At 34.0% G+C, this 21,814-nt stretch overlaps 1 protein-coding gene across 1 annotated transcript; it reads right to left on the reverse strand.

Annotated features, from left to right (window-relative positions):
• Positions 1-1,769: 1,769 nt before the first annotated feature.
• Positions 1,770-13,163, reverse strand: LOC149792384 (uncharacterized). Its single transcript, XM_089969384.1, has 5 exons — positions 13,003-13,163; positions 11,879-11,991; positions 11,168-11,218; positions 8,811-8,990; positions 1,770-2,177 (listed from the first exon to the last, which is right to left on the reverse strand). Exons 2-5 carry the CDS (start codon positions 11,982-11,984, stop codon positions 1,948-1,950), a joined length of 567 nt encoding a protein of 188 aa, XP_089825510.1. The 5' UTR covers positions 11,985-11,991; positions 13,003-13,163; the 3' UTR covers positions 1,770-1,947.
• Positions 13,164-21,814: the final 8,651 nt, after the last annotated feature.

The raw sequence follows: 21,814 nt of genomic DNA on the forward strand, positions 1-21,814 counted from the left end.
TAATCAATGCGTTCATTTTCCAACCTTTCTCTGTCCTAATTTAACATGTGCGTAGTTCAGTCTTCAAACGAAAAAAGAATCAACAGATATAAAAAGATTACAGTAACATATTTTAAATATATTGTAAGCAATAAAGACAAAAACAAGACATAATAGATGAAACTATACATTCTTCTTACATTGTTGCAATTAGACCTAAGGCATAGCCATAGATTTTGTTTAAATTAATTGTGTTTTATTCAATTCTTCTTCCCTCCAAGTGATAGTACAGGAATTACATTTTGTGTAAGTTTCCTCCATGTGACAAATATACTCTATCTAGACTGTTACTGCCTCCATGTGTAACAATTGTTATATGTATTACTTTTTGTAATCATAGCATTCTGATTTCTACATGGTAGTGCTAGTTAAAGTGGTGATATTTAGATTAGAAATTATAATGATATCAGATCCTATAATTTGTAGCTAATCCCGTGTTTTTAGAAGCTTTTCTGATTTTTATACAGTAAAATCATTGAATGATATATCATCATTTGCTATTCTATATGTGTGTGTCTTTACTGTTTGTCCACACCCTGTGAAATCCCACTGTCCCTGTTTTTGAACACACTACCACGTACGCTATGCGCTATAAACCGATTATGTCAAGAATAACATCTACAGACAGAAGAAATTGCATACAAAACTGCTATTATGCCAACATTATGTTAGCTTATCGTATGCCAGCGCTAAACAGTAATTTTATGTTTGCGTAATAACAGTATGCGATAGACCAACACTTCAACGAGGACAACCTTCTCATCATCGCATTCGTCTTAATTTATATCCATACTAGCCGCATCAGAACTAGTAGTGAGAGGAGAAAAATGCTAATTGGCCTGTATTATTGGTTTCTAATTTAATTTAATTTAAAAGATTACATCGTCTTAACGGCACTTATTTATTTACCAAAACTGATGTTGAAAAGGTCTTAAAATGTTCATATTAAGGATCCATGACAGTGAGCATGACAGTTTTTTAAAATAAATCTCTGTGACATTTTTGAAAGTTCCTTCATAAGAAGCCGAGTTAAACATCAATCTTGTGTTATTTCGCGTCTGGAGCAACTGTCAACAGTGGTCTAATTGAGGGATATATCAAAATGCAAGATATGGACGGGACATGAGTGGGCTTTTTCAACAAGATTATCTCACAATAACGCTCATGTATCCACTTATTGAATGAACAATTCCAGGATATGAGGATGTGGTTGGTGTGTAGAGTGAGATGTTGCTTTGTTAACATGATATACAAACTGTTTGTTATATGTGTGTGCGTGTGTAATTAGGAGTTTTAACGTAGCTTTAACCATTTTGCAGTCATATCGCTACGAAGTCTGCAGTGTTGCAGTTTATACTGATGTCGAGCACTGGGGCATCATACCGCAGACACGTAGCATGATGTTCCACCCAGTCACATTATCCTGACACCAGGCCGACCAGTTCTAACACTAACCGCTTAATGCTGAGCGCCTAGCGAGGCAGCTGTTAGTACCATTTTTGTAAGTCTTTGGTATGACTCGGCCGAGGTTCGAACCCACGACTTCCCACTTCCGGGGCGGACGCACCACTAGCCATCGGATCGTTATATATATATATATATATATATATATATATATATATATATATATATATATATATATATATATATATAATTTCTGTAAAAAGTGGAAATTCATATTCTGTGAGACTTATAACGATTCAATCATTGAGGAACAACGAGAGATATAATTATATTAAATATTTTTTTCCATAAAAGACATTTATTAAAGTTTTTAGTCCTTAATTTTACCGAAAGGAGAGATTTGTCTACAGTTTCATTCCACCAACAATTTGTAATATTGTTTTTTGTATGTTCTCTCTTGTCAGGAAACTTATGTCTTTCTTTTCCCCATGGTGACCAAAATGACTAAATATTCTTTTGACAAATGTAACAGTGCAGCACATTGCACTGTTCGCCGAGTAGGAGGAAGCTGTTGTCATTGCTCATCAGACCACAGTCACCAGGAGTCCCGTTAGTAGGATCCAGGAAAAAGAGTCCAGGTGTAGTTGGGATTGGGTCACCATTCAAAGCTACCCACAAATTATCAATTCCGTCATCAGGTCCTTCACTGGCTCCCACCCAATAACTACATGTACCTGCAAGAAGTTAAATCATTTGCCTCAGAATTAGTGTACACGTTCGATCATCGTCAACTCTAATTTACACTGAACTATAATACATTGTCTCTATTCTCCGTCTTAAGTGTAAGAAACTAATGTCACTAATGATATTGTCATTGAGCATGTTGAGTATTCTGCCACGAGGCACATTAAAGACTCTTCTGTGTTGCGTATTTAGAACTGTACCGTGTAGTCTATTTAGAACTATGCCATGAAGCACATTAAAGACTCTCCCGTGAAGCGTATTTAGAACTGTACCGTGTAGTCTATATAGGACTCTGCCATGACGCACATTAAAGACTCTTTTTTGAAGCCTATTTAGAACTGTACCTTGAAGCGTATTTAGAACTGTACTGTGAAGCGTATTTAGAAATGTACCGTGTAGTCTATTTAACACTATGCCATGAAGCACATTAAAGACTCTCTTTTGAAGCGTATTTTGAACTGTACCGTGAAGCTTATTTTGCAACTGTACCGTGTAGCATATGTATGACTCTACCATTAATCACATTAAAGTCTCTCCCGTGAAGCGTATTTAGAACTGTACTGTATAGAATATTTAGGACTTTGCCATGAAGCACATTAAGATCTCTTCCGTGTAGCGTATTTAGAACTGTACTGTGTAGAATATTTAGAACTCTGCCATGAAGCACATTAAAATCTCTCCCGTGAAGCGTATTTAGAACTGTACTGTGTAGTCTATTTAGAACTATGCTATGAGGCACATTAAAGACTCTTTTGTGTAGTGTATTTAGAACTGTACCGTGTAGTCTTTTAGAACTATGTCATGAAGCACATTAAAGACTCTCCCGTGAAGCGTATTTAGAACTGTACCGTGTAGTCTATTTAGGACTATGTCATGAAGCACATTAAAGACTCTTTTTTGAAGCTTATTTAGAACTGTACTGTGAAGCGTATTTAGAAATGTACCGTGAAGCGTGTTTAGGACTGTACTGTATAGAATATTTAGGACTCTGCCATGAAGCACATTAAAGACTCTCCCATGAAGCGTATTTAGAACTGTACCATGTAGTCTATTTAACACTATGCCATGAAGCACATTAAAGACTCTCTTTTGAAGCGTATTTTGAACTGTACCGTGAAGCTTATTTTGCAACTGTACCGTGTAGCATATGTATGACTCTACCATTAATCACATTAAAGTCTCTCCCGTGAAGCGTATTTAGAACGGTACTGTATAGAATATTTAGGACTCTGCCATGAAGCACATTAAAGTCTCTTCCGTGAAGCGTATTTAGGACTGTACTGTGTAGAATATTTAGAACTCTGCCATGAAGCACATTAAAGTCTCTCCCGTGAAGCGTATTTAGAACTGTACCGTGAAGCGTATTTATAACTGTACCGTGAAGCGTATTTATAACTGTACTGTGTAGCATATATAGGAGTCAGTGATGAAGCATATTAGGGACTTTCCCAAGAAACACATTTAAGAGAGATAGGATAATGTTAAAAATTAAATAAAGTCTTATATATCTCTCACACGGAATATTACTTTAGACATTTGTCTATATTGCAGTCAAATATGATGGTGTCAAATGGAATATTAAGTCCAGTTATTGCAATTTATCTGGACAGTGACTTGAATGGAAAGACCGAAATATGTTTGTGTATCACGAATTTCTTGTCAACATACACATCAATTCGCTAATTTACGATAGAGAGTAACTTTTGATTAACCACCAAAAATGCAGTCTCTTAAGGTCTACCCTAAATTGTATGTATTGGATTATATCAGGAAGTTTAGTGGATAGTATTGGCATGCTGATCTGCATATTAATCTAATTACATCATTTTTAATTAGTAGGAATGTGACGAAACATTTTTTACCAACACATTTCACCAAATAACGACATGTAGAGACAAAAAGACTATCGCTTAGTATTGCATTTTACCGAACACAGAAACTCAAACACCTTACGTATTGTACTATTTGACAACTGCTATGGGAAATGTAGACCAACAACTGTTTCGTTCTCGCTTTTGACGGTATTTCATCAAAAAACGCAAAATAACCACTGGACCTTGTCATTACAACTGCGATTTTATGCAGTCGGAGGATGTCATGGTTTGATTTCATGTGTAATAAAAGTTATAGACTAATTCACAAAATCGAAATGGTCACGACACATTCGGTGTTTTCGTATGGTTATGCTAATATGCTCTGCAATAGATATGCTAGGTCAGATAAATCAACGTAATCATTTGACTGTATGTCTCTTAGTTGTCCAAGGGACATTACTCTGATGTGGAGTTAAACACAATGGCCTGACATTTAGATCGTACTGATTAATTAAGATATATCGCTGTTTAACACAACACTAAAAAAAAACAGGGAGACGATCGAAAGGGATTTAAAAGCCGCTAACAATGAAATACACAAAACAAAGCAAAAGCACATTCAATCAAAACAAGTTTCCTTACGTTGCCCTTGATTGACTTGAATAACCAATTGCAGCGAAAACAAAACTATTGATAGCAATTACATCGCTAGTAATTACATTGATAGTAATTACATTGCAAGTAATTACATTGCTAACAATTACATTGCTAGTAATTAACTCATCATCTGATGTGGTCAAGGGTCATGCAAGGAAGCCTCGTTACGCAATAGCAGAACACAAATATAAAAATCAAAAATAAAAGTCAATAGACTGAATCAGCCAACTTGTAAACACAAACACACCCGCACACCAACACACATACAGACACAAACACACACGGAAACTCGCAAACATATGCTTATACATGAATGCATTTGTGTATTATCTTTTCAGAAACTTTCTAAAATTCTGATTTCTTGAAGCGATTTCATTCAAATGTTTTATCTTTATCGCTGAACTCAGTTTATGCAAGTCTGAAGGTAAGCCGTGGATAGAACGTACCATCTTAGTGTAGAAATGAAACTATCAGATCAAATGAGCTATTTGATAAGTTACAGACAACTTATTTGCTAGGTAAAACTTTGTTTTAACTTGAGTGGAAGTCAGTTATCATCAGGGCAATTATATTTGATCTGATCTGCATTAAGCTCTTGACTGTATAGGTTTCGTGTCCTGTATTACATCCGTGTATTACATATCTGATCTGCATTAAGCTCTTGATTGTATAGGTTTCGTGTCTTGTAGTATGTCAGTGTTTTACATATCTGATCTGCCGCAAGTCTGACGTATTTAACACTATTTCTGCGTAAGCTGCAAATGCGTTGGACCTATAAAATACTGTCTTACTTTTGTTGTATTAACTACGTGCACACAAATGTCAGCGAGATTTATCGCTATATCAAACTTGTTTGCCAGTATATCTATGTTGTGACAATATATGCACGTGAACGTTTTATCTGTTTGCAACTTCAGTTCGATTGTCCGTCTGTTTGAATTAGAGGCAACTCTTAGTTTCGAACAAATAGCCTATAAATTGTGCTAACAGTAACTTCCCAATATTTTGCATATATATATATATATATATATATATATATATATATATATATATATATATATATATATATATATATATGTCATAAAACAAACAACACCAACACGTACAATGTCTGACCGGTTTCGCTTTAATGCTTCATCAGACTGAATTCAATATCACTGATTACGTCATTAAATATATTGTTTCTAAGTGATCGATGAAATAAACAATATGACATAAACAAGATCACGTCATATCTTACGTTTCTAACCTAATTGTCTTATACTTAAACGAATAAATGGCATGGAGATATTCATATACAGCACAGATTAATGATATTTTAATACATAAAACTGTATCTTAAATATACATATATCTATATCGAAAACTATCTCTAAAATGTATGACTAAATGGAGATAAACAGTTGTATCAACATTTGAATTATTTATAATGCACACTTATTAAAGATATAGAAAATAAACAAATAATTAAACAACAAAAAAACATTAAAATATAATATAATATTATATATTGATATATTCTTGACGAATATTCACTATTTCATCACAACTTGATTTATTTAATAAAAAATTATGGCGTGCATATACTTAACATCAAGCATTTTTTTAAATAATTAATCAGATCATATTGATAATTAATTGAAAATGCACTTTCATTTTTTCAAAAATTAGTAAACTTATTTTTACGATATTAGTTTATACTTTCACCAATTAAATTATTCTGCAAAGTAGAATAATATAAAAATATTCTTAACTAATTGTAAACAGGGGACATAATTTTAAAAAAGAACAGGATTAATGAATGTCGTATAGTTGATTGATTGATTGATATATTGATTGATTGGATTTACGGAAGGACATGTGTGACGGGTTTATTCCCGCACAGCGGGATGCTAAATGTTCCTGGGGGAAGGAATTAGTGCCACATACCCCAGGCGTTTATGTGCTCAAGGAGCTCTGCTAATTTAGCCGTCAGGTCGTAGGATTTTATGTCCCTAACCTTTTTTTTGGGGGGGGGGGGCACCAGACAGATGCCCCCTCCCCCCGCTTAGCCAAAGACTAAAGTGTTTTATGTATTTCTGAAACCCCCAGATATGTTGCTTTGTTTCCACTTTTAATAAAGAATTTGTTCCAAAAAACTTTTGAATTTTTGATGGGGGTATTTTAGTCTTAGTGTATTCTATAGGTTTGTTCTTCCGAGTTGGTTTCTGTCACCTGACTCGGAGTCCTTCTACTATTGTTTTCTGACCTGGGCTTTAGGTCCCTATATCCCGTGTATTCTATCTGTGATTGTGCTATGTTGGTCGTGCTATTTTTTTATTCATGTAGGGATAGCCATATATATCAAGTTTTTACCAGTTTTCTTACGATCCTTATATCCTGGATCTTGTGAATTCCCTTTAATTTGTTCGTTTTATTTCATTTTGGAATTTTGGCGAAGTAACGGTGCGATAATTCAGGAAAAACAAAACCTACTGTTTTTAGTGTATGCTATAGATGTATGTCGCACTTCAAAAATCTATTTTTAGATACGGTAAGCTGTTTCATATTTCCTTTATTTTGTATACTTCACTCCCTCGAATTTAGCTACTTTATTTACTTATTTTATTTCCAAAAATTTGCCAAGACAATTTATTTGCTCAGTTGTGATTTGGGTCTTCGATTTATTTTTTTATTTTTTTTAAATATTTTTTTATTATTTTTTTTATTATTTTTTTTTTGTTTGTACATTCTGATATCCTCCCTGTGGTTGTTTTCCCGACTCTGCCATGGGCCTGTTCACTTCGCGTAGCGCCATGTGACATAGACCCAACGACCTGAATGAAGGGCTTTCATTAGTGGGAATGGGCCCAACACATGCTCATGTTAACAAAGAGTTGATTTCAGTCGGTTATTGACTAGGTGTTGACCCAAGCTTAAAGTAACGCCCGTTGCGATTGACGTCACATCGGGACACCTAGCTTTAGGCGAGTGGAAATTGTGCCACATCTCCGCCGTTATACGATGTCCGAGAGAGGCAAGAGGGCAAGGAACTCGGCAAGCCAGCCATGGATGTCGTGCACTCCCAAGAACCCAGTCCGTACTTAGTCAAATTTAGTCTAGTTGTACTAATGAACAATAAAAAATGCCAATAATGTGTTAGCCACATGTGCAATTGGGCCAAATCATTTAGTTTTTTTGAATGTATACCTTTTGGATATATCGTATTACGACGGTGAATCCAACAGGTTTCCTTTAGCAGACCTTTCATCTCAGAATCAGTATTAACAATAGGCTGGAAGGAGAAATTTTGCAAAGTGCGGTAAATTTTGTTAAAATGTGCAGCAACATACTGTACATCCAAAAGGTCTAAATTAAAAAACACTACATGACATTCATTAATCCTTTTTCTTTTTTCTTTTTTAATTTTTTTTTTTAAATATGTCCTTTGTTTACAATTAGCAAAGAATATTTATATGTTATTCTTATTCTACTTTCCAGAATACCTTAATTGGTGAAAGCATAGACTAATATCATAAAAATAAGTTTACTGATTCTTTAAAAATGAAAGTGCATTTCTAAATTAATTATTAATATATTATTCTTAGTTATTTATAAAATACTTGATAGTAAGTATTATGCACGCCATATTTTATTATTTTATATATTGAGTTCTGATGAAATATTGAACAGACTATATCAAGGTATAAAATAATATTATTTTTGATTAAATTTATTTATTTATTTTCCATAACTTTAATAAGTGTTCATTTTGCATAATAAAAATATTAATAAAACTATTTACGTTGTTTAGTCATAAAAATGATAAATATATATATTGGAGTTTGAGTTATGTGATTTTCTTATAGAATACATTATATCGTTGAAATGTACACTGTATCATTGATTATACATGTTATATGTCTTTACGGGAATTGTAATAATTAGCAAATTTATAGTTTACCAATCAACATAAGTATGAACTAATTACATGCTCACAGGAAGTTTTAAGAAAATATTTTCTCCTTAAAGAATGTAGGCGTTTCCTAAAGTTTCAAAGTACAACTCATACATGTTATAGCTATCTAGGAGAGAGAGAGAGAGAGAGAGAGACAGAGATGGAGAGATGGAGAGAGAGAGAGAGAGAGAGAGAGAGAGAGAGAGAGAGAGAACCTGATTTGTTTTGGGCGAGTTGTTGAACCAAGGGAAAAGTTGCAGTACTAAGTTTCAGGAGGTCACCTCCATCACTCGCACATGACGCCAGTGCATCCTCGAAATTTTTCGTTGGAGAGGTAACGAAGCGGATACAGGAAGTTGGATCATTGGGGGTAGGTATGTAGTTAGCAGGACATTCTGCAATTAAAACAGTATGAAAATAAAGTGATAATGGTAGGTTGCGACACAACCTATGCCATCTTGTTTAAAATTTTTTGCAACAGTCGAAATTGGAACGGAGGTACTTTGGAAGGACCCGTTGTTTCGTGTGTGCTTAACCATCCGTCTTTCTGTAGAAAAATATATGATTCTTACAACCAAAGAACATACTTCCTGTGCGTTGTTCTAAAATTTAAAACTCTTCGTCTGAAATACACCTTCCCATCAAAATGTCTGATATTGCATTTTTTCTACACTTTTCACGGATCAATCTAATTTTAAACGTTTAAATGATAAATAAATTATTGACTATGATCATACAACCCCCAAGTATACCAATATATATATATATATATATATATATATATATATATATATATATATACCAATCCTGTTAAGTTTTGAAAATTTAACGCTTTATTTGCTTTCATATTGCATTCCTCTTTTGGTAATAGAGAATAATTAATGCAAGCGCTCAAAATAGTGAAAACCATTTTTTTAACCGGCAGTTTTTAATTTTGTGAATAAATATATACAGACACCAACGCACACACACACACACACACACACACACACACACACACACATATATATATATATATATATATATATATATATATATATATATATATATATATGTGTGTGTGTGTGTGTGTGTGTGTGGTGTGTGTGTGTGTGTGTTGTATAAATATTCCAAACTATAGCTAATATGAAAAATGAACCGAAAACTGAGTGTATGACTTCCGATACTTATGATACGCGGATTAACGGATATGAAATTAACATTAACCTCGTGACTAATCAATCACTACTTTCATTTGTTTTTTGTCATAACTGGAGATATATCTTATACGTTTCGCTACGATGTGCTAGTTAAAACAGTATTTTATTTAATGCCATAACGTTAACTGATTTCATTTCTTGCCAATATTTGGTTTTGTTGGTGTCAACAACGGACAATTTGGTGAAAGCATGGTTAGAAAAGTTCCCGTTACTGCCTGAATACCATTTTACATTTATGTGCTGCAAAGAGCTTGAATTTTGTCGCTAAAGAGAGTTTGGTTCCCTTTCTATACTGCATTTTCATCCCCTGGCAAAATATGAGAAGGGATTATGATTAAGAACTGAACCTATCGTACCAAAAGCAAATACATTAACGGCTGATGAAAGACAAACCGATGTAAGACCCCTCTGTTGTAATGATGTCAGCTTTTGAAACAGGTTATTATAATAAAAACTTCATTACAAAAGTAAACTCCACACCTTCAATTATCCTCACACACTTACACACTATTAAGATGAGTTAGTATGCGGAACTATAGTAGTCAACATATTCATGTACGAACAATATAGTATACATGCGTATATGCACATCACCATGTCAGAAGTCATGGAATAAAACATGCAGATATTGAGTATCTAGTAGAGACGAATTTGACATTAAAAAACTCCAAGATTACTTCATTGTTAAAAGCTAACTAGCTCTGGTTCTAATAGGTCAGTCAATGATTACATGGAGTTTGGAGTTTATTTAGATGAACAGATATACATATATTTATTTTTGAGGTAATTTAACTCGGTCCGTAAAAATTCTAGAGTGGATATGTTAAAATCAGCCCTTCTCCTTTATCTTACCATGTTTGAAACTTAATGACTATCTTTGCTCACATGATTTGGCCTCGGTCTTTTTCCAGTGAAACGTTAACAATATAAATATTTCAATCAGGTACATTACAATCTTGGTCAATTACCGTAAAGTAGGATTAATTATGTTTTCTAAGACGGGGATGATTAAGATCTGTTAAAATGCATCTTAAACTGAGGTTTGAAAAGTTGCAATAACTTTTTCTTAAGGTAGATGGGTGTAGCAAACCTTTTGTTTTGCAATCGAAGACAGATGGATTGCTTTTTGCCGAGAGATGAGACGAGTCATTAAAACCGTCTTTGCAAGAAAAATATTTATTTCATTTTACTAAGCAGCGGACTTAACATGCCAAATATGCTTTCATTTCTAACTGTGAACGACAACGCACCTAAAAGGCGGAGATAATGCAGGAAGCCAAATGAGATAATGGAATAAAGGCTGCACGAGTAAATGAAAACTCAGACGATTACAGCATACAACGAATCTACGAGAAATGAGGGAGAAAACTTACTAGTAGTTCTTTTTGTGAGAGCAGCTATGAAAACGAAAAGGAGCAATATACCTGAAATGAAAAAGCTGACATTACTACATATGTACATAACTAGATAAAGGTTCAAGGTGTCGGATATTGTGCACAGAACATCAAAGTTACCTACAACTGCTCACGAGCAAGGGTATTTGATATAAAGTTTGTGCAAGGCAATGTTTCCAAAATAAAAGATCTATTCTTCTACTCTCCGAATGAGGTATCTTTAATAATACCTATAGACACAGAGTCTATGAGCACTAAATTATTTGTAAACAGACAGACGTATGTGTGTGTTTGTGATTACATACATACATACATACATACATACATACATACATGCATACATGCATGCATGCATGCATGCACACACACACATATGCATGCATTACACACACACACACACATACATACATATATACATACACACACACACACATACATACATACATACATACATACATACATACATACATACATACATACATACATACTAGGAGTGCTCAGATAAGAGTATATATTTGAGACAGACATATAAACATACATTCGAAGTAGCTCTGATAGATCGAACAGATTAAATCTGCGGCTGAATAAGTGTTTGAGAAAATAAAACTGATCAACCGTATTCAGTCTTAAAGTGCAGAAAAGGCCGAGAAGGACAGATACAGAGCTGAAAAACCCTCGCAAAATACGTACTAAAAATACTGCTAAATCCTCCAAGTCCTCCACCTGAAGACAACAGGAATCCATCTGCTAGACCACATAGTGTCAGGGATAGAAATCCGATTTGTACAAGGTTCATGACTGACCTGGCATATGCAAAAAATAACATCAAAATACGTTTAATAAACGAGTTCGCCGATTAAAATTGATCGTATTTTTTTCTTCTTTTTTTTGGATGATGATAGTAAGGCAGTATGTTGTTTCTATTTAGGTCTTTATGCACATGTGTTTCTTCTTTGCTTCATTGCACATCTAGAAGCATTTGCATTAATTCTTTGCCACTTCGAGTATATTTGGAACCGTAAAATGATCGGCGAGTTAAGACTGTATTTATATGTTTTCTCGCGAATCTGGTTTCACGACGGTATCATACGCTCCAGTTACGGATTACGATTTTACTCTCCCAAATGGAAGTATAGCATGCAATAGGCTGATGGTATTATACGTGGGTATTTCATATTTGTCTTACCTTTGACATTACGAATTTCACTGAACATAAAAAAATGATCTAGTGTATTGCTGGGTGAAGATGTATCACGAACAATATGTTGTACCTGGGCAACCATTCTCCTCTGTATTTATTTATCGTCTGTTAAAATGCTTCTAACTTTCAACATATTTACTAATGTAACTAATATGTGTCATTTTTAAGTTTCTCTTTCTCAAAAATTGATCAGAACCTCTCTTTTAAACTAGTATACTTGTCAATTCCACCATTTTGAAGCATGTTGTTTCGTTTCCGTGAAATCACGGTTACTTAGATTTTTCAAAATGTTCTGCTGTAACAAGATATAAAAAATAAATTTGGATCAAGTGATAACCACGATAACAAGTTATGCAAGTGAAAACAAGTTATGTTAAATGAAGTATATTTCAATATAATTCTGGAAGCTATCATCCACTCCAAAGGTGGTAAGTAATAACTAACCTTCCAAATGGAGCAACCCAAAACATTCGTGCTTCTGTAGATTAATATTGACTTAGATGACTTTGTTTTAAAAGGGATAAAATTTACCTATATTTTTTTTATTTTCTTTTTTTTTTTTTTTTTAGTATTTGACTTATTGCATTGTAAGGACTAGACAAAATTAACTTACTTGTTTTTCTTTTCTTGGCCACGACGAGCAAGGGTCCTTCCACCGAATACGAACGTTGTCTACCTGTAGAACGATTTTATTATGTACGCATCAAAATCACGTGACTATGGTTATGCCTCCAGTTACCGTATAGTTGGTTTCAGACGATGATCATGATTTAATAAACCTATCAGTAATGCAAAGCCGATACTTGGAAGCAAAATCATTTCCAGGACGTATATGTATCCGCCAGATGGCGCTGTTGACGTGTTACTGATCATTTACAAACAAGTGAACTAAGACTAAGAAGCGACGATCTCATATTTCTGAATCTATACAACTTAAGGTCATGTAGTGCAAATATATCCAGTTTTTATAAATAGGAACGGTCAGTATTTCGTAAGAAAACTTTTGAATTGGTTAAAAGTAAAGACCACACACTTTATGACCATAATATTTATAGCTTTAAATAAAAAGTTTCCGCAATGGAGGAATAATATCAGTAAATGTACTCAGTATCAAGACCCAGATGTTAGGTAGAAAAATCTCCTTAATTTAGGGTACCACCGTTCCTCCCGAATTTGTAAATGAGCGTTGAATCAATCATAAAGCACGGCGATATTTGATTTCATTTTAATATTATAGCATGTTCTTGCATTTGATACACTATATATAGAACACAAAACATCAATTCCACCTCAGTACCCAGTTTGCTTTAAAATCAATCTTTATATGACGTAAATATTCCACGATAATTCGTACTCACGATTATAGATTTACTATTTATTTCGTCTCTCTTTTATGATAATGTAAACCGATTGTATTGATTTGATAATATTTACACAAATTATAGAATTACTAATAAATAAAAGTATGTATACCAGTGAAGTTATTCCAATAAAATTAAGTTCTTCGTTTTGTCTGATTGGTTGGCCATATATATGTAACTAAGATTGTTGTTGTATCTGGAAAAACAGCTTAGGACAAACCCATCTTCTTAACCTCATTCTCAAGTAACTATATTATCTTTGAAGAAATATATCTCTCTGTCCGTGTGTATGTATGTATGTGCGTGCGTGCGTGTGTATATATGGATGTATGTATGTATGTATGTATATATATATATATATATATATATATATATATATATATATATATATATATATATATATATATATATATATATATGTATATATAGGTGTGTGTGTGTACTACGAATACTGTTATTTTTGTATGAGTAAGGTCGAGTGGGTAGGTGGAGGAGAACACATTCCAAATGTCAGTTTTGATTTTATTTTCAATGAATATAAGGAAATATGGCTAATAACTTATTTTAATATCTCGGAGGGGTACAGAGGTGTTGCCCTACCTAACAAACGACATTTATGATGATCAATGTTATTTAGACCCATACCTACCTTAGGTCGCCTAGTTTTACATGAGTTTGATTTTATATCTGGTCACTAGTGAAATATTATAGAATATCATTTCATGTATATTTCTCTCTCTCTCTCTCTCTCTCTCTCTCTCTCTCTCTCTCTCTCAGTTGCGTTAATAAACATGCATACCTTATTTACTCTCAGCTTATAACATCTGGAACCACACGATTGATTTAGTTGTATCCATTATTTACTAATTCGGTAACTTATTCGACTCGACATATCTCACCCGACCACCAGAGTTTACCCTGTGAATATTTACATTGCCAGGTTGCCATTGTCATATGATAAACAAATGTCAAAACAACATTCCCTATTTCTTGTTATCCATATTTTAGCTGTCTCGACAAGTTCAACACGTGTCTGACCACCACACTATACAAATAATTATGCATATTGTCTCTGTACGCCACAAAATTGGATACACACTTAATAGACATATATCTGTAGAAACGTACAGTGTGTATATAACAACATTCCTATAACTATACTAAGTAAATACCCATGTTACTAAATAACCCACGAAATCGGTTAACACTTTCACAACCCCTATAGTTCACTTGCAAATATACAGAATTTGTGTGAAACAAACTAGACTGGACTAACACTTGTCTGAACCAAATAATGTACATGTAATGATGCATGATGTTTGGTTACCGCATCGATATCGATACACACTATATATATATATATATATATATATATATATATATATATATATATATATATATATATATATATATATATATATATATATATATATATATATATATACACACACAACTATTCACATAGTCTGTGTAAACAGCCGAACTGGATAAACAATTGTCCAAATATTACACTATATATGTCGAAATATTTATACTGAGTTGCAGTTCACTTGAAAGTGTGTTTAGTAACTGTTGACGTAACTATATTGATTTCAGAAGAAAAGTGATTTCAGTATAAAAGAAATTATACAGTTACCTTATCTAATTGCATCGTGAAATGTCATTATTGGACATGCAGAGGACAAATATGCATTATGTATAGCTCGGTTATTTTGGCAAAGTAATAATATTACTAAAATATAATGATAGCAAAATGGGGTATGTAACTAATATGTAACGCTACTTTTACCATACAGTCGTAAATAAATGAGACCAATAAATAAGAAAATTTCAAGGAGAATCATCAATCCGATGGAGTTGTTTCTTCATGACGTCTTTCGATGAAACCAGACCTTGAAGTTGCACAAGTCAATATTTGTTATCCTTGTTAATTACAATAAAACCGTTCTGGAATCTGAAATTTCCGAATAGTACTCTACAGCTGAACACTATTCGTCTTGTGAATAATTCATCCAAGGATGGCCAATACAATGAATAGCAAGAACGTTATGATTATACATTACACAGGAAGAAATTGTGACAATAATAAATGTAGGTGAAATTGTTTTTATCTTTTTACTTTTTTTTAAAACATATGTACTTACCAGAATTCGGACAACAAGTGGGGTATTTATCGGAATTCAAATTTTAATGTCTTCGACTTTGCAGCAATTTCAAGGAACCTCCCCTTGATCCATAGGTTTCAAGATAGAAATAATGTATCATGTTTACAAACTATATGTATCAATATAGGACCAGATGTACTACAGCTGTTGTGTACATAGAGCAGAATAAACAAGTATGTCATTTGCTACATAAACATGAAGCTTAAAATACAGTTTGGCCTGAAACTGAGCAAGATGTACGGTTTAAATATCATGTTCAATCAAAAAGCTACCAATAAATTTTACAAAACTCTAACACCATGTATTTCCTTCCGTGTTTCTGGGCAGATCAGAGATTGCGGAAAGAAGCAAGCAATTAAAATATATCCTGAGGATGAAAAGGTATATCGTTTACTAAGAAGCGAGATATATTATGCTGGCGAGTTAATTCTTCTATAACACTAAATGGCAAATAGAGTACTGTAATTACATTTTTGAGAACTGTCACCGATCAATAAAACATTTATTCCAGGTCAGCTACCGTTTACAGAAAGATAACAGTTGCTTAAAGATAGAGACTATCAAATTATAAAATATATTAGGTTTTCCACACTGGATTAAAGGTTTCTTGGCTGTTCAAAGGCAGACTATTAATCATTATATAAAATAAGTTTATAGTATGATCATAATAATGCAGACGATCGAGAAAAGAATGTGTGCAAAGGTATACAAAAAATATTCATGCACAAATGAATTAGGCAGCATTAGATGTAAGCATATATATTTATTCAGTCGGAATGGACATTAGACGATCGTGTATTTTTTTCTTCAGATCAATCGGTTATCAGTTGCATTACAACAATGTATAAAATGTAATTGCGAATGCATCATATCAAAACTTCATATTTGACACCATATATATAAATAAATAAATAAATAAATAAATAAATAAATAAATAAATAAATAAATAAATAAAATGCATCTACCTTATCGGGAAAACCTCCTTGCAGGCTTACGTAAGAGCTAAACAAATGGACGGAATAAAATGATAAAGGTTGTACACATAACTAAGAATATAAAACCTACTTTATATCGTTTATACTGTTTTGTACCTGTTTGATAAAATGTTCATCATTATGTTTGGAATGATTATGGTTAGTCCTAGGAAACTGTTATGCAAAATACTCGAGCACATCTGAATAACAACAACACTTTAGAACTATAACAAAAGAAATGTTTTTGCAGTAAGAAGCATCGTTGCTCAAAAGATAAATTTCTCTTTAAGCTGTTCGGCCTTGGACAGAATAATGCTAGGTCAAGATGAAGACAGTTACCGTCCCTTTAGACATGATATTCAACTGCATGGTACAGTACCCATATGAAATAAACATTTTTATAATTTGGTATTACTTACTGAGTGTTTGTTTCGGTGTTTGGGCAGCACGTGGGTTAGAAATGATTTAATAAGGGCAAAATTAGAATAAACATTTTAAGTGTTACTAGTACGGTGGACGGAGAACTTCGTCAGAGTTGTTTATTGACATGATATTTAATACTATGGTGTGTATACACTTCAGCTTTGTCTAAGCAAATCGAAAATCAATATCAGGTAGCACTGGAAAGATCCATAATCAATATCATGTATCATTGGAAAGATCGAAAATCAATATCACTTAAATTACTGCTTTTTTATACTCTTTCCTTACACAGCTGTATTAACATAGAATTCGAGGTGACAGGGTCACTCGGTCTATTTAAAACATTTGTTTGGGTTAGAAATCACAATAATGTCACAGTTCTTATGCGATATTTGTTATCCATTTTGGGAAACTGGTAAATTGGAAATTATATAAATTCAATCAAAGGATATATGAAGGAAAACTATCACTAAGAACACTTTGTAGCAAGTGTCATATGTCTTATTTGTCAACAACAAGTATTGTAGCAAGTGTCATATGTCTTATTTGTCCACAACAGGTATTGTAGCAAGTGTCGTATGTCTTATTTATCAACAACAAGTACTGTAGCAAGTGTCATATGTCTTATTTGTCAACAACAAGTATTGTAGCAAGTGTCATATGTCTTATTTGTCAACAACAAGTATTGTAGCAAGTGTTATATGTCTTATTTGTCAACAAGTATTGTAGCAAATGTCATATGTCTTATTTGTCCACAACAAGTATTGTAGCAAGTGTGATATCTCTTATTTGTCCACAACAAGTATTGTAGCAAGTGTCATATGTCTTATTTGTCCACAACAAGTATTGTACCAAGTGTCATATGTCTTATCTGTCAACACCAAGTATTGTAGCAATCGTCGTATGTCTTATTTGTCCACAACAAGTATTGTAGCAAGCGTCGTATGTCTTATTTGTCCACAACAAGAATTGTAGCAAGCGTCATATGTCTTATTTGTCAACAAGTATTGTAGCAAGTGTCATATGTCTTATTTGTCACCAAGTATTGTAGCAAGTGTCATATGTCTTATTTGTCCACAACAACTATTGTAGCAAGTGTCATATGTCTTATTTGTCCACAACAAGAATTGTAGCAAGTGTCGTATGTCTTATTTGTCCACAACAAGTATTGTAGCAAGCGTCATATGTCTTATTTCTCCACAACAAGTATTGTAGCAATCGTCGTATGTCTTATTTGTCCACAACAAGTATTGTAGCAATCGTCGTATGTCTTATTTGTCCACAACAAGTATTGTAGCAAGCGTCGTATGTCTTCTTTGTCCACAACAAGTATTGTAGCAATCGTCGTATGTCTTATTTGTCCACAACAAGTATTGTAGCAATCGTCGTATGTCTTATTTGTCCACAACAACTATTGTAGCAAGCGTCGATGTCTCATTTGTCCACAACAAGTATTGTAGCAATCGTCGTATGTCTTATTTGTCCACAACAAGTATTGTAGCAATCGACGTATGTCTTATTTGTCCACAACAAGTATTGTAGCAATCGTCGTATGTCTTATTTGTCCACAACAACTATTGTAGCAAGCGTCGTATGTCTTATTTGTCCACAACAACAATTGTAGCAAGCGTCGAAGGTCTTATTTGTTCTCAACAAGAATTGTAGCAAGCGTCGTATGTCTTATTTGTCCACAACAAGAATTGTAGCAAGCGTCCTATGTCTTATTTGTTCCCAACAAGTATTGTAGCAAGCGTCGTATGTCTTATTTGTCCCCAACAAGTATTGTAGCAAGCGTCGTATGACTTATTTGTCCCCAACAAGTATTGTAGCAATCGTCGTATGTCTTATTTGTCCACAAAAAGTATTGTAGCAAGCGTCGTATGTCTTATTTGTCCACAACAACAATTGAAGCAAGCGTCGAAGGTCTTATTTGTTCTCAACAAGAATTGTAGCAAGCGTCGTATGTCTTATTTGTCCACAACAAGAATTGTAGCAAGCGTCGTATGTCTTATTTGTTCCCAACAAGTATTGTAGCAAGCATCGTATGTCTTATCTGGCCCCAACAAGTATTGTAGCAATCGTCGTATGTCTAATTTGTCCACAACAAGTATTGTAGCAATCGTCGTATGTCTTATTTGTCCACAACAAGTATTGTAGCAATCGTCGAATGTCTTATTTATCCACAACAAGTATTGTAGGAAGCGTCGTATGTCTTATTTGTCCACAACAAGAATTGTAGCAAGCGTCGTATGCGTCATATGTCTTATTTGTCCACAACAAGTATTGTACCCAGCGTCATATGTCTAATTTGTCCACAACAAGAATTGTAGCAAGCGTCGTATGTCTTATTTGTCCACAGCAAGAATTGTAGCAAGCGTCGTATGTCTTATTTGTCCACAACAAGTATTGTAGCAATGGTCGTATGTCTTATTTGTCCACAACAAGAATTGTAGCAAGCGTCGTATGTCTTATTTGTCCACAACAAGAATTGTAGCAAGCGTCGTATGTCTTATTTCTCCACAACAACAATAATAGCAAGCGTCGAGGGTCTTATTTGTTCTCAACAAGAATTGTAGCAAGCGTCATATGTCTTATTTGTCAACAAGCATTGTAGCAAGTGTCATATGTCTTATTTGTCCACAACAAGTATTGTACCAAGTGTCATATGTCTTATCTGTCAACCACAAGTATTGTAGCAATCGTCATATGTCTTATTTGTCCACAACAAGTATTGTAGCAAGCGTCGTATGTCTTATTTGTCCACAACAAGAATTGTAGCAAGCGTCATATGTCTTATTTGTCAACAAGTATTGTAGCAAGTGTCATATGTCTTATTTGTCACCAAGTATTGTAGCAAGTGTCATATGTCTTATTTGTCCACAACAACTATTGTAGCAAGTGTCACATGTCTTATTTGTCCACAACAAGTATTGTAGCAAGTGTCGTATGATTTATTTGTCCACAACAAGTATTGTAGCAAGCGTCATATGTCTTATTTCTCCACAACAAGTATTGTAGCAATCGTCGTATATCTTATTTGTCCACAACAAGTATTGTAGCAATCGTCGTATGTCTTATTTGTCCACAACAAGTATTGTAGCAAGCGTCGTATGTCTTATTTGTCCACAACAAGTATTGTAGCAATCGTCGTATGTCTTCTTTGTCCACAACAAGTATTGTAGCAATCGTCGTATGTCTTATTTGTCCACAACAAGTATTGTAGCAAGCGTCGATGTCTTATTTGTCCACAACAAGAATTCTAGCAATCGTCGTATGTCTTATTTGTCCACAACAAGTATTGTAGAAATCGTCGTATGTCTTATTTGTCCACAACAAGTATTGTAGCAAGGGTCGTATGTCTTATTTGTCCACAACAACAATTGTAGCAAGAGTCGAAGGTCTTATTTGTTCTCAACAAGAATTGTAGCAAGCGTCGTATGTCTTATTTGTCCACAACAAGATTTGTAGCAAGCGTCCTATGTCTTATTTGTTCCCAACAAGTATTGTAGCAAGCGTCGTATGTCTTATTTGTCCCCAACAAGTATTGTAGCAAGCGTCGTATGTCTTATTTGTCCGCAACAACAATTGTAGCAAGCGTCGAAGGTCTTATTTGTTCTCAACAAGAATTGTAGCAAGCGTCGTATGTATTATTTGTCCACAACAACAATTGTAGCAAGCGTCGAAGGTCTTATTTGTTCTCAACAAGAATTGTAGCAAGCGTCGTATGTCTTATTTGTCCACAACAATAATTGTAGCAAGCGTCGTATGTCTTATTTGTTCCCAACAAGTATTGCAGCAAGCGTCGTATGTCTTATTTGTCCACAACAAGTATTGTAGCAAGCGTAGTATGTCTTATTTGTCCCCAACAAGTATTGTAGCAATCGTCGTATGTCTTATTTGTCCACAACAAGTATTGTAGCAATCATCGTATGTCTTATTTGTCCGCAACAACAATTGTAGCAAGCGTCGAAGGTCTTATTTGTTCTCAACAAGAATTGTAGCAAGCGTCGTATGTCTTATTTGTCCACAACAAGAATTGTAGCAAGCGTCGTATGTCTTATTTGTTCCCAACAAGTATTGCAGCAAGCGTCGTATGTCTTATTTGTCCACAACAAGTATTGTAGCAAGCGTCGTATGTCTTATTTGTCTCCAACAAGTATTGTAGCAATCGTCGTATGTCTTATTTGTCCACAACAAGTATTGTAGCAATCGTCGTATGTCTTATTTGTCCACAACAAGTATTGTAGCAATAGTCGTATGTCTTCTTTGTCCACAACAAGTATTGTAGCAATCGTCGTATGTCTTATTTGTCCACAACAAGTATTGTAGCAATCGTCGTATGTCTTATTTGTCCACAACAAGTATTGTAGCAAGCGTCGTATGTCTAATCTGTCCACAACAAGTATTGTAGAAAGCGTCGTATGCGTCATATGTCTTATTTGTCCACAACAAGTATTGTACCCAGCGTCATATGTCTAATTTGTCCACAACAAGAATTGTA

This window comes from Sinohyriopsis cumingii, chromosome 9 (assembly GCF_028554795.1).
Source record: "Sinohyriopsis cumingii isolate HCF-2022 chromosome 9, ASM2855479v2, whole genome shotgun sequence".
NCBI classification, from domain to species: Eukaryota; Metazoa; Mollusca; class Bivalvia; order Unionida; family Unionidae; genus Sinohyriopsis; species Sinohyriopsis cumingii.